At 39.2% G+C, this 14980-nt stretch overlaps 1 protein-coding gene across 2 annotated transcripts in view; it reads right to left on the bottom strand.

Annotated features, from left to right (window-relative positions):
• Positions 1-4871: 4871 nt before the first annotated feature.
• Positions 4872-14980, bottom strand: part of BIRC6 (baculoviral IAP repeat containing 6) — a 330219-nt gene continuing 320110 nt past the window's right edge. For both annotated transcript variants that reach the window (XM_054976787.1, XM_054976793.1), the window contains exons 73-74: positions 8946-9080; positions 4872-5720 (exon numbers count right to left, since the gene is read on the bottom strand). In XM_054976787.1, coding sequence (XP_054832762.1) covers positions 5541-5720; positions 8946-9080 — 315 coding nt within the window. In that variant the 3' untranslated portion in view covers positions 4872-5540. The remainder of the gene's footprint in view (positions 5721-8945; positions 9081-14980) is intronic.

The following is a 14980-nucleotide window of genomic DNA, read 5'->3' as shown; positions in this document are numbered from 1 at the left end:
AAAGACTTTTGAATTTTGAATGTCTGAGGCATTGGTATCAGGTGCCATCAATATGTTGATGACACCCACTTATGCATGTGGTTCTTGAAAGCTTATTCCTCAATAAAGTTGATTAGTCTTAAAGGTGTTACTGGACTTTTTACCATTTTGCAACTACAGACTAGCACTGCTAACTCCTCTGGATATTATGGAATTCACTGCCATATATGATGTAGCAACTGCTAGGGGGTAATAGGGACTTTAAAAAGGATTAGAGAAATGTGTGGATGAAAGGTCTATTGATAGTTATTTTAGCATAAGAGTTAACTGGATGCTCCACATATAGGGGCAGTATACCACTTGAGCCCAGACCAAGACAACCCAGACTAGCCTGATCTTAGATCTTGAAAGCTAAGTAGGTGATCCCTCCAGGGTTGTTTTGCAGAGGCAGGCAATGTCAAAGCACCTCTGCACATCTCTTGCCTTAAAAAACTTGCAGGGTTGCTATTTATTTTATTTTGTTTGCACTTTTTATAGTCAGCCTTTCTCATTGAGACTCAAGGCACATTTCACAGTGTAAGTCAATACAATCAACAGAATGGGGCATTCAATAAATAATACAATAGGGAATGGGTTGCAGAAATTTGAACACAACCAGAAGTTGGATACAGCATTGAAAGTGTTAAGAAACAAGAACCTAACTTCCTTAACATTTATACCAGGGTAATAATGTGGGGCAGACTTGATGGGGGGCAGAATACAGCTTGAGTTTCAGGAGCTGGAAGCAGACACCCTCAACCTGCACCCTCTCTAGGTGCCAGCCCCCAAATCTTCAGGAATTTCCCTACCTGGAGCTGGCAACCCTAGACAAGTGTGAACAACATAAGCCAGCCGAGGGCAGGGCACACCATGTAGCTAGCTGACTGCCTGCCTGTGCTCGGCCACCTGCCCGCCGCCGCCTCCTCCTCCAGCTCCTGTAACTGCAGCAACTGCGCAGATGTCCGCCTGCCACCTCCATCTCCCAGTGTCAGGACAGAGAGGCTGCTTGGCGGGCCTGGCAGAGAGGCCGTGCAGGTGCCCACCCACCGCCGCCGCCTCCTCCAGCTCCTGGCACTGAGAGGTGCCAGAACTGAGTTCCACTGCATTCCAGCAGAAAAAAAGCCCTGTTTCTAAATGGGAGTACTTTTCTTTGCAGCATCTGCACATAATTTTCCCCTAATCATCCACTTTTCCAAGTTTCCCCTGCTTTGCTATCTTTTTTGCAAGAACACAGACCAACTGCATTTGCAGCCACCTGAGCATAAAAGAGTCCATTTATGAAAGTCTCATCTATATCAGCACCAATTTCCTTCCGTCAGCCTGTCAGGCAGTGATATTTCCCCATCTTTAGATTGCCTACAGCCACCAAAGCTGTTATAGGGCCCATTAATGTTGTACAATTCAGTATAACACTAACTGCTAACCAAACTCCAGACTTAGGATCTACTTACACACGCTCTACTGAAGTGTGTGTATTTTCTGTAAAATGCCCGGTTGCCTGTGCTGTGCTTTCTTCCTTAAATGGCATGTGGTGTAGCAATTGCTTCTCTGGAAAATCTCCAGTGGGTAAGAAGTAGGGCTTGCGTAATATTCATGTGTTTTCAGTGTTTAAAGAAGGCTTTCAGGGGAGGTTGTTTGTGTGTGAGAGAAATGTTGTATATACACCTCCCTCCTCCTTTCCTGATTGTGCTTGTCACCTGGCTGGAGCTGCTGCTTCACTGAGCTGTTTTTGCCTTTTCTTCCAATTGAAAGAATTGTGAATGCAATGACAGCATGACACTAGTCTGAAAATAGAAAGCACTGCCCTCACTCTGGATTAACTCTGATAACAAGTGTTGTTAACAATCAGATTTGGTTTAGCTGATGATGCCACAAAGACCATTTTGAATGAGGGAGGAAAGAGGTGGAATGCAACTGCCCAATTTGAGACTTTATTACGATGCAATTTGTTTGGTATGGTTGAAAGATTGGATGAAGCTGAAAAATCGCAAATTGCTGGCCTTAGAGGGATATAAAAAATTATTTGGATGGCATGCATACCTATGGTATGACAAAGTAAAAGCAGATTCTATGTTTCTGCACCATTACATTCGGAGAAGCCTCTTCACAACTTGGAAGAAGTACAAAGATTACCTACAAGAAGGAATTCCCTCCTGGGTGGTTCCATATGAAGTAATAGATCCGAGAACGGTTGACAATGAACAACAGTGCTTAACGTATAAGGAGATAACGCGAATAGAACCTTCTAAAACAAGAATAAAGACGCAACAAGAGCTGTCTCCAAATTATGACTGGTTTCAATATAGACAAGTTAGAGATCTTTACTACTCGGACTGTGTGAAGGGAGGGATAAGAATGGAGAATTCAGACTTAGAGAAAGTAATTTTACAAGAAGAAAAAAAGGAAATCTCTAAGATTTACAAAGTACTGTTAAAATGGTACACGGAAGATGAAGTAGTTGAAGTGCAAATGGTGAAGTGGGCTATAAACTTTAATAAAGAAATAACAATGGAGGCGTGGGAACATTTGTGGAAAAATACATTGAAGATTATGACATGCACCGGTATCAAAGAGAATCTCTACAAAATGATTTACCGTTGGTATTTGACACCAAAGAAAATTGCGCTAGGGAATTTGAACATGTCTAATAAATGCTGGAAATGTAAAAAGCACGAGGGATCTTTGTATCACATGTGGTGGACTTGTGAGGTAGCTAGGCAGTACTGGGGGGAAATAATAAGAGTAATGAGTGAGATTTTACAATTTCAAGTTAATAAGAACCCAGAACTCCTGCTACTGAACTTGGGAATGGAAGACATTCCAGCACAATACAGGACATTGTTATTTTACATGACAGCAGCAGCTAGACTTTTGTATGCGCAGAAATGGAAAGTACAAGAAGTGCCAACTATTGAGGACTGGATTTATAAATTGCTGTACATGGCGGAGATGGATAAAATGACAAGAAAATTGAGAGACCTTGACCCGGGACAGTTTAACATGGACTGGGAGAAGCTGAAACGATATTTGGTGAAAAAATGGGAGGTGGGAGGACTGTGGCAGTTCGAAAATTACTGAAATATAACAAAAGGAGAGGGGAGTGACTATACCGGGGGGAGAGAGTTAAGTGAAAAAATTTAAGCAATTATTTTATTTGATCAGTATGAATAGTTGGGTATCAATAGTGTTATTATCATAAGGATTATAAGGATAGAATTTAATTAATTTTTTATGCTAGTAGATAACTGTACAATGGAGAATGAATATACATTAGCATACAGAATGTGGGTCTAATTGATAGACTTATGCTGAACGTGTACATGAATTGTTTATTTTTGTTGGATAGTTTTATAATGGAGAAATTAGTTAATTAAAATGGACAAGATATGTAAAAGAAAGTAAAGAGCAACATATAGAGTATAAGTCAAACTGATTGATTTATAATAAATGTATGCAATGTTTATAGAAGTATTTGAAGTTATGCATAAGGAGGGACAAATTGTTTGTCCCATTTTGAAGTAATTAGAAAGAGTAAGATAGAGTACAGACTATCAAAATGATTATTATTATTATTATTGAAGAAGATAAGTTAAGAGTGTTATACTTTTACCCATTTGGGAAGGGAATTAGAGATAGCACTATGTTACTACAGATAAGCTTAGAAGAGTTTGAAAGTATATTACAATAAGCATAATAAGTTTGAAATGAGTAGAGGGAGAATAGATAAGGGGTTGGAAAACTGTTGGAAGTCAACAAAAGGGGGGGGGAAGGGAGGGGGTTAGAATTGGAAAATTTAAGGGCATGTGATTGTAATAAATTTTATGTGTGTCTAATCCAATAAAAAATTTTTATAAAAAAAAAAGACCATTTTGAATGAGGGCAATGCTTGACAAAATGAGTGTGGGTTTTTTTTTTGCCAGGTTTGTTAAAATGATCCCTCAGACTTTTCAGCACAGATTGAGCTTTCTCTTCCATATGCAAGAGAGAAGGAAAGTTTGCTCTCTGCAATACTTCAAGTTAGCAGTTTTATCTAAGTTGCTGTGGCCATGTGCAGTGTGTATGTGTCCCGGTACAAATCTTTCTGCTGCTACAACCACGACTCCCAAATTTTGTAAAAGTAGTTTCTATTGTAGGCACTACTAGGAAGCAACGCACACTGTAACAGCCACTGCAGAGGTTCAAAAGGAATATTTTTTAAAAACCTGCCAACAAATGAGTTTCTGCTTCTGTTTCCAATGCAAATCCATATTCATTTTTCAAATATTACACAAATTGAATCCCTGCTAAGTTTATAGTAGCTATGAGCCATCCTTTCATCTATATGCAGGAGGATCCATACGCCTATATGCTTTAGCTCCACATAGAAAGAGAAGAATCCAAATTCCCACCCAAACCAGCTGGTACCTGGAGAGATGCAGGAGAGAACAGCCCAATCACTTTATTGGAGCACTACATCAAACTCATCAAAATGAATACTTATGAAAGAAACTCCCTCTTCTCTTTTTCTTGGCTTGAGCTACACAAACAAGTTAGAAGCAGCCCTTAAAAATCAGGAAAGAAACCTTCAAAATTTTTCAATGCTGTTTGTGTACATTTTGTATGCAAGTACCAATGAAAAATTGTCATATTGCTCTAGGTACAAATCATGCAGTAATCAAACATTCCATATTTTAATATGCATGAATACTTGTTACTTATTAGGAAGTGCCAGAAGGTAACAACTCCCAGTGGAGTTATCTTTAAATGTATCATATAATACTTTGTGAAGAAACGTTGCTTCTGTTCTTGCGTGGAAATGACCCAGCTATTAACGCAGAGCTTAGAAAGATGAATTCAGCAGTCCACATTTTGACTGAGGTAAAACCAGGTGCATTTATTTCATCCGCATTTTAGAATTAGTAAGCATAAAATTAAATACGTTGACTGTAATAAATTCAGTCATACAAGTGCAAGTCTCCAGCTATAATGAATTTATGGCAGATTTTAAAAAAGGTACCAGTAAATCATAAGGAGGAGCATGTCCATTTGACCTTTATTGAAGTATACAGGAGGTTTTTCTTTAGAAATCAAATATGAGAATGGAGATATGGCCAAACGTAAAATCTATCAAATTCAGTGAAAACTGTTCGACTTTAAATAGTAGCTGTAAGAATGACCAATATATATTCTTTGTTACAACCGCCCTCACTCTACAAGTAAAAAAAAAAAATAAACATTCAGTAAACATTCTTTCCTAAGGTAGTTTCCCTTATATATCAGTGATTTATCCATTCTTGTATACATAACTTTTTAAACATACCAATCAGTGGTTCTCACAATTGGAAAATAAAAGCACAAAAAAGTTTACACTCTTGTACAGGTAAATAAAAGATCATCTTGAATTAAACTGTATATCCTGAAGGGCATAGTATAGTTTCAATTTCATTACCTATTACATAATTAGCTTCTTAGATACAAATATTGACATATTTGGCTTGTGCTTCAAAGCCTTGTGTGTCTATTTAAGTCCATGTCAACGCAGCTCATAATTTGAAGTCACTCTGGAGGTCTTTACTGCTGCTTGGTTTGACTTGATCATGTAATGGAGTGTCCTCAGCACTGGTCATGGCACTACATTTCTCGGCTGCATCATCAACATCTGGGTCCAAGCCTTCTGGGCAGGGTAGTTTCTGAAGTTCTTCCCTCAGTTGAGCTGTGTGACGCTGTACACACATACAAGATAATGGTGAGTTATCTTTCTTAACTATTTTTGGGGGGCTGGAGGGTGTCATATTGTGATACTTTGTACAGACAAAAATGAAGCCCATTCATAATAAGAGCTTTATAGGCTTCACCTGATGGTAAAAGTCAAAGGTGTGTGCTTTTCACCACTATCTCTGAGGACTAGGAGAAGTTTCAACCTGCAGGGAAATTCTTAATTAAGTGAGCAATTATGTACAGCATTCTGTTCATACCACAAAGCAAGAGCCAGAATGGAGAACAGTGGGTCTGCTTGGCAAGTTCACCATGCGGCACACACATTTAAATCCATACAAATAATGAATTAGAGTAAATTTTATCCTACTGGTTATTGTACCATCTTGATGACTGGTTGCAGGCTCCATGTTTAAGAACTTTCTGAGTTTTGCCTATATTTCAATGACCTCAGATTATGTTGATATTCTTGGGGAGGTGAGAATGGAAAAGAAAAAAAGAACTTTAAAGATTTTAATTTCATCTGATTTGGGATGACAATTTTTTTAGACTAATAAATGCTACAGGTATACTTGCTGTTGGTTTCTGAGGTACTAGAATCATGACCCTAAGACTTTAGACGGTGCAAGATAGAAATCCAAGTAAAGAAACAATATGAAGAAACAGAGATCCATCTTCCAGTGTGAGTGGGCTACTGAAACAATGGCAAGAGCCTTACTTTCTACAGGGGAGCACCTTAACCTTTGAGATATAACCTGGACTCACATCAAGTCTTATGGATCACCTCTTCAACTATGGGTCTGATCAAATATGTATATAACTCTCTCACTACAACTGAATGTCTAAAATTGCATTGCAAAACATTATGTGAAGATTGTGGTTTGATTTCTAAGACTAACTCAATCACACATGGAAGTTACCACTTGATTCTGCAAAGTAATAAACATTCATGTGTGATTCCAGTCTTGTCTCAAAAATGTCAAGAACATTACTCTTGATTGTTCCATCCACTATGCAAGTCGACATAAGACCACACAAGAAACCATTCACAAGTGTTAAGACATTTTAATGTGGTGTGTAGGGTTAAGCTAGAGGGTTGGTGGAGTTTTAAATTTTACAGTTTCAAGTAATGTTAACTGAGAAACTAAGAAATACAACTAGACTGACAACCAAGGCTAAAACTATACACTATGAATGACATGACCACTGAAAGAGGCAGACACAGCCCTTTCTCTCTCTCTCGCAATATTTACTAAGCTATGTTATAAGGATTAGAGATGTGAAGGCCTGGGGGAGGGAAACAGACCCCCCCCCCAAATTTCCCAATGGAAAAAAGTAGGAATTTCAGGGAATGAGTGAAATACTCATTATGAAGTTTTACTTACATAAAAGTCTTCCTACTGCACATTTTGAGTAAGACTATTTACAGCATTAGGTAATAATAAATAGGGGTGTGCAGTTTGATTTGGATTAAAATATCAAATTCTGGCTATTTGGTAAAATTTGGGTATTCCAAATCAAAATTTGATATCCTGAATTTTTACCAAATTTTCAAAAAAAAAAATGCTGTAAAATTCAGCCATTTTTTCTAGGAGAAAATCACTCTGGGAGATACCTGGTGGGCTGCAGCGGTTATTTTTCAACCAAACTTTACCAAATTTGGTGGGAACCTACTCCTGATTGTCCTCTAAAGATCCTCCATTTTCATGAAGACTGGATCCTGGGGGCCAATTTTATGAACCCCTGAACAAGATGCCTGCAGCCACTCCACTGTTTCCTATGGGAAAAAGTTAAATCTGACTCCCATTGTAGAACCATACTGGGGCAAGGCTGCCAAGGGCAAGGCACACTCCCAAATGCAAGCTGAGCTCATCCCAGAGAAAACCCAATAGAGTCAAACTGAAGGGAAGGGGACCAGCACCACATCAGAAAATCAGAACCATTCCACTCAAGCCAAACTGAAGCAAGCGACACTGTTGCAACTTAGTTCAACAGAAACAGTGTCATTCACAGCAGCCAGACACTGGGTTCAGCCAGTGGGGAAACAGAACAGAACAAAGCAGTACCCAACCACAAGCACAAGGCATTCCCTTGCTTCAGTTTGCTTCTGTTTGCAAGGGCTAATATGCCATCTAAAAACATTTTGTACCAGTTCTCCCTTAATATATGACATTCAGCAAACCTAATTTCTTTTGTCCATAAATTTTCCTACTGACTGGTGTATTTTTCCTTCTTCTTGAACCACTTGCCAAGATTTTATTTTTCCTTGTTTATCCATCATATGCTCCTAAGTAATATGGTCAAATTTCTTTCTTGTGTTATTATCACAATAAACATCGACCAGGGATGTCAGTGTTGAGATTGGTGGACTTACTCTATTTCTACATTGAAACCATATTCTTAATAGACCATCTCTCAATATATGATTACCATCTTCAGAGTGATTTTCCCATAGAAAACAATGGCTAAATTTTTCTGAAATACCCGAACCGAATTACAGAATCAATTCAGAATTTGGGGGATTTTGAATTTTTTCTCAGATTTGGAAAAAACCCTCCAGATTTACTGAATTTTTTTTTTGGTGCACACCGCTAAAAATAAATCTTGTGTTTACCATAGGCATATATGACATAATTTCAGGATATTTTTATTGTTTAAATAAAAGTCTTCCAGAAATCTGAAAGTCTAGGGCATGGTATACCTAGAATAGGCCAAAGGCAGGAATTACCAAGTTATTGCTTTTGTTTATTATTTGCTTTGTACTTTACTGCTATATCAACCACAGTAGAATATAAAGAAGTAAATATTGCATATTTTGGAATTCCCCCCCCTCCCCCAATCCCCTCATGGCTTCAAAGTCTCTGGAAATTTTATACTGACATTGATGAACTGGCCGCTATTTACTGGGGCAAGGAAACCTGCAATGCAACGTCGTGTCATATATGTTCTGAGAGGCAGTTACTGCTTTCACATGTAGCTATATGACCTGACACTGATACATTTTAATATTTTAAGAGTAAGAAGTGGCACAATTGTGGAGGAGGGAGGAAGGAAAGTTTGTCTATTTAAAAAATGATTGGACTCTGAGGTACAGCCACCTTTAGTGCTTCTTGTACCAAGCTTTTAAAATCTCCATTCACCACCTACTTTAGAGTAAGTTTGTATTCAAGCATGCAACAGGTTTTATTGAAGACAAATCTGTATTAAACAAGCAATCCCATCAAAGGACTCACCTTTAGAGCTGCAGCATGATGAGACATAGTCCTGCCTACCCGTTTGTCACTGCTATACTGCTGTATGTCTGCTATCCACTCTTCACACTGGGCCATGATCTCTACTCTCTTCAAGTAGAAATGTTTATGGATGACCTGTGAGAATAAAGAAAAGATTGGAGGTGGAAAAGGAGCAATCTTCAGCTTTCAAATTATCCAAACTGTACAGCCTGTGCTAAGAAACCAACAGGAATGTCACTGTATTTATTCCCTTCATGCATAAATGATAAGCACGACACATGGTTTCGTTCTGCAACCACCAGAGCCTGAATATGAAATAATTCAGTGGTTTTGTTTTAGAGCACTGCAACCTTTATCAATGATTTCCTCAGGAAATTATTTTAAATATTTTATTCTTCAATCTTTTATCTCAACCAAAACTTCACTCAAGTACAGAACCCCTTCTATGACCTAAGATGCAAACACAGACCTGGGATCTTGAAATCTAGATTCCCTAAAATTTTATTTAAGTAGCCCGTTTGTGAGTTTCATAAGTTGGCCTAAAGGTAGAGTAAGGTGTATGTTTTAGGCAACTGCTTCCAATACCTGAAACTGTATGCCTGAATATTTTATAGTACTCCAATTTTTTTTTAATAATGAGAATAAGCATTGAAACTTCTGCATTTTTATAATAGCATAATATAAGAGCCTTGTGGCGCAGAGTGGTAAGCTGCAGTACTGCAGCCCAAGTTTTGCTCACGACCTGAGTTCAATCCTGGTGGAAGCCAGGTTCAGGTAGTCGGCTCAAGGTTGACTCAGCCTTCCATCCTCCAAGGTTGATAAAACGAGTACCCAGTTTCCTGGGGGTAAAGTGTAGATGACTGGGGAAGGCAATGGCAAACCACTCTAACAAAGTCTGCCAAGAAAATGTTGTGATGCGACGCTCCCCCCCATGGGTCAATAATGACTTGGTGCATGCACAAGGGACTTACCTTTACCTTTTTATAATCACTCATATTTCAGTAACTATATGCTTTTAAGTACTGCATTTGAAGTCTAATATTAATGCAATTTTGTAATGAATATATTCTCTCTGAATAAATGCTGACTGATTTCAAAGAATTTTGTCTACCATTGAGAATAAGCTGCTAAACTATAATAAGTAGCATTGTTTTTAGCTCTGTACCAGGTTTCTGCTTGTTTTCAAATTTCTGCAATCCTTACCCTATTGTAGGGCTCATTTTGAGGGGGAACGCACATGAGCGCAGTTCCGGCAGTTCCCCAAAGAGGTCACTTCAGGTGGCCCCGCCCACCTGACCCTCGGCCACTTTGGGCCCGTTTCAGCCTGAATTGGGGCCGAAACGGCCCAGATCGGGCCTCTGACAGGTGGTGGATCACTCTCCCACTCAGCAGCAGCCTGATCCTGAGCCCCTTTTTGCCATTTTGGGCCCAATTTTGGCCCTGAATGGCCAGGATTGGGTCCCAAGCAGCTAGGATAGGTTATGTCAGGGGGTGTGGCATATGCAAATGAGTTATGCTAATGAGTTATGCTAACGAGTTCCTCCAGCTCTTTTTCTACGAAATGACCCCTGCCATATTGTATTATTTTAATGACTGTCCCATCTGACTTAAACTGTGTAATCCGCCTTGAGTCTCAGTGAGAAAGGCGGACTATAAATAAGGAAAAATAAATAAAATAGTATAAATAAACTGTGTGTAAAAAGATATGCCCTTCCCAAATTATTTCATTATTGCTTTCAAACTATGAAAGCAACTGGCACTCCCAGCAAATCTATTATAAGGGAGATTTAAAACATCATATTTGGTTACAAGTAATGGCTAAGTACATGAGGGAAGACGCCCCCTCATTTCTCTACCTTTTCTTCTTTGATGTAGGATCCACTGCTGTCATACACGTCAGAAAAGCTTTAACAATGGGTGATCCTCCACAAAGTGTGAACAAATTGAAAGAACGGGCAAAGCATGCTCTCTTTTCTGAGACCTGCCTTGAACTTCAGAAATAAAATAAGCTAATATATAGCGAAGCTTGCAAGGGATGAAATGTCCTTGGACAAAAACTCGCCATTATAGTCACTTCAAATAAAAAATAAATATCACATGTAAATGGCATAATCCCCAGAATATCAAAAGAAAAATTTGATTAGATTTGAATTGTATTAAAATTGTGGCATTTTGGCAAAATTAAAAAAAAAGAATAATCATAGCCATCCAACACAGAAATAAACATTGCCTATGATACCAGCTCTAGAGAAGACCACATTAATATTATTATAGATTTGCTTTTCTATAATAATCAACCAAATGTAAGTGTTCCAAAGTCATACCTTTACTTATTTTGGGAAAAAACTAATAATGAACAGTTACTTTCTAATTTTTGAGAATTTAATTTTCATGATGACACAGCAATATCATTAAATCAAACTAACCAACACACTCAATTTAAACCGTTAAAAATATCATCTAACCAAGAACATTAAGCTGCTTTACATGAGTTTTGGTAACTGAACACAAGACTGCCTTATATTGAATGAAACCATTGATCTTTATGTGCCAGTGGACAGTAACCATGGGTAACTGGGGACAGGACACAGGATAAAGGGCACTATCCCACCAAGCCTCTCCGTGATGTAAACTCCCTTTGCCTTTTACTAGTATAAAGATTTGTACAGATGTTTATTTAGCCACTGTTAATACAAACCTAGAATTAAAATGCTGGTTAAAAGTGAACTCTAATGCATCTTTGTAAAAGATGGCATAATCTTTGAAGAGTAGCCTAGTTTGGACTAGGAATATTATGCATTGTGACTTTACAGTCTCATGACATCCTACATAATATCTATTAATTGAGCATTTTAGTATTTTAAAAAGATAAATATCTTATAAACAATAGGAGAGGGGACTTGCCTTATGTCCCAGAATACTCAACAGAGTTGCCTAGGCTTTACTGAATGACCAAAAGAATTAGATTATGTGCTATTCAGTAACACAGTGGTCCCCAACCTTTTTGGCACCAGGTACCGGTTTTGTGGAAGACAATTTTTCCATGGACCCCGGGGGGGGGGGGGGGAGATGGTTTCGGGATCATACAATTGCGCACTTTATTTCTATTATTACATTATTATTATTACATCATCATCATATTATATAATGATGCAATGGCATGGCAGGCGGGAAAGCAGGCTGCCTCGCCGCTCACCTTCCTGCCCCTTTGCCTGTCCTCCCGGGCGCCCCAGTGGCATGGCAGGCGGGGAGGCAAGCGAGGAAGAGGGCTGCCTCGCCGTTCACCTTCTCGCCCCTTCACCAGCGCTGCTGGGCACCCTGGTGGCACGGCAGGCATGGAAGTGGGCTGCCTCACCGCTCGCCTTCCCATCCCTTCGCCAGCACTGCTGGGCGCCTCAACAGCATGGCAGGCGGGGAAGCAGGCTGCCTCACTGCTCACCTTCCTGCCCCTTCACCGGGGCTGCCATAGAGTAGACCACACTATGCTGCTAGTGCGGCCCGGTTGCTAACAGGCCACAGACTGGTACCGGTCCACGGCTTGCGGGTTGGGGACCCCTGCAGTAGCGCACAGAGATGGCAAACAGATGATGGAAAAGACAAGATAATTTGTTGCTGGGGTCTTGAACAAGCCTAGGGGTAAGCATCATCTACTGCCCCAAATCACAGCTTGCAAAGTCAACCCTGAGCCAAGAGACAATACATGGAAACTAAGAGCCAAATATGGATTTCATCAGACTATCTTTATAGCATTAAAGGAAGAAGATAGGGCCTTTGGCAAGCCCTTGCTGTGCCACTAAGGGTGGTCAAAGGTGTTGTTAGTATAACACTGACACTTTTAATCTAAAACAATGATTCAGCTCCCATTGACAACCCCTAAAATGACAAATGCCTCAGGCAATGCCACACCCAAGTGCAAAGAGGAAATCACAAGGGAGTGGCAGTGAACAGCATGGTCTAATTACTTCTTCAGCAAAAAACACGATTGGTATTCTTGTACTAGCCTCTAGCCATAAAATAGAGACCCTTTCAATGTAATCTCTGAATACTAGTTTTGAATACTAATACAATATTCAGACATGGATGGATAGACACAGATATGTTCTTAGGGCACTTACTTTGGGTACTGTACAACATACTGTTCCACTTGGTATAATACTAGCCTATTAATAAAATGTATAGGTAAAAGTTGCTGCAGCAGCTTTCGTCATTTTACATAACAGGTTTAAAAATAGGTAAAAAAATGTGTGAGCAGCAATATAGCATCTTGGATCAAGATTTAAAAATCAGGATATTCAGGAAATTTTCCTGGATATGTCCACATAATTAAAATGAATTAATTCCTCTTATAATAATTTTTAAATCCATTCTGGCCAAGATATTATGTTTCCTACTAGAAAACAGCCTTAAGTTCTTACACACACACCTTTGTAGTCAATTAGAAGCATGGAATTATCAGAGAAATTTTATGACAAATGTAACTCTTGCTTGGCTTCATTATTAACCAATTTATTAGCAGTATTACATATCACTAGGAAGAAAGTAGATCATGGTCAGATGACATCTTAATTAAAATGCTGAAATAAAGGGGGATCTAGATAAATTGTCAGTAGTTACAGAAACAGTATTTTTCTTTTCCTTTCAGATTTTTCTAGCATTGTAAATTTCTTTTTGGAGAGACTTCTCCCTATAGACATCTATGTTTCAAGGGAAAAAAAAGATATAAGCTGCAATCAGAATATAGATTTAACAAATTTGCACCTGATTCAATTGTTCCTCATGAGACATACTCAAATGGTTGCTATTGGAGACCAGCTATCCTCCATGTGGGAATTATCATGTGGGGTTCCACTTACCCCCATGTAATTCAATCTCCACGTAAAGCTTTTTAAGAGAACTCATTCCCAGCTATGGATGTCATCAATATGCTGATGACACCCAGCTCTATATCTCATTATCCAAATCCCAATAGAGGTACTGAGCCGCTGCTGGTCAGCTGTTGTCAAATGGCTGAAAGCAAACAAATTGAAATGAACCCAGACAAGACGTAAGTGATACTGGTTGGAAAAGCAGAGTACTTGAAGGACATTGTGCTTCCAACTTTTGATGGGGTTCAGCTGAGCTTGTCTGGCACAGTTAAGAGAGCTTAGGGCTTATACTGGATCTTGTGCTGCTGCTAGAAAAACAAGTAAATACAGTAACAAAAAAGGCCTTCTCACAACTCAGACTGGCCTGGAAGATGGATCTTTATCTTGACAGAGCTGATGTGGCCACCTGGATTCCTGTCACAGTAACACTGAGACTAGACTACTGTAATGCACTCTACAAAGGTCATCATGACTATCACATTTAAAGCCCTTCATTGTCACAGCTCCTCATATCTGTGCAAGCACCCCTATGTTCTGCCACAGCAGCTTCACTCATCTGAACAAGGCCTTCTGCAGATACCACCCTCCAGTTGGACAAAATCAACAGCTGCTTTCTCTGCAGTAGCTCCCACCTTAAGAAAAGACTTACCTGAGGAGGCCAGGAAAGCTCCCACTTTCCTGATTTTCTGCAAACTATGCAAAACTGAATTATTTAGGAGGGCTTTCCATCCAGATTAGAGGGGTGTGTCATAAGAAGTAGCTCAGAGAGATACAGTGGTAGGGGCAGAGGCTATTCGCTAAAACATGCCATGTAAATTAATTATGTTTCAGAAAAATTTCACCTCTATGCTTGGCTTTATGCTTGTTCTTCCAAATCTTCTGCTACTATATCCTATTGTATCTTTCCCCGATTGTCATAATTGTTGTTCACTGTTATATTTTGCTCAGAGAATGTCCTAACTTTTTGATTATATTGTATTTTCACTCACACTGTGTAATCTGCCTTGGATCCCAGTGGGAAAGGCATAACAACAGCCACAGCAACAACACCACTTGTTTGCCATAAAGCCATAAAGGTATTTTCTGCATACTTATTTGTCGCACAATTTGGTGCTGAGGGTCACAGACCTTCTCCTAACAGCCATTTCTGGCCCTCGGAAAGTTGATTCC

Source organism: Eublepharis macularius, chromosome 1 (assembly GCF_028583425.1).
Source record: "Eublepharis macularius isolate TG4126 chromosome 1, MPM_Emac_v1.0, whole genome shotgun sequence".
NCBI classification, from domain to species: domain Eukaryota; kingdom Metazoa; phylum Chordata; class Lepidosauria; order Squamata; family Eublepharidae; genus Eublepharis; species Eublepharis macularius.
This window is presented reverse-complemented; position numbering and strand designations above follow the sequence as displayed.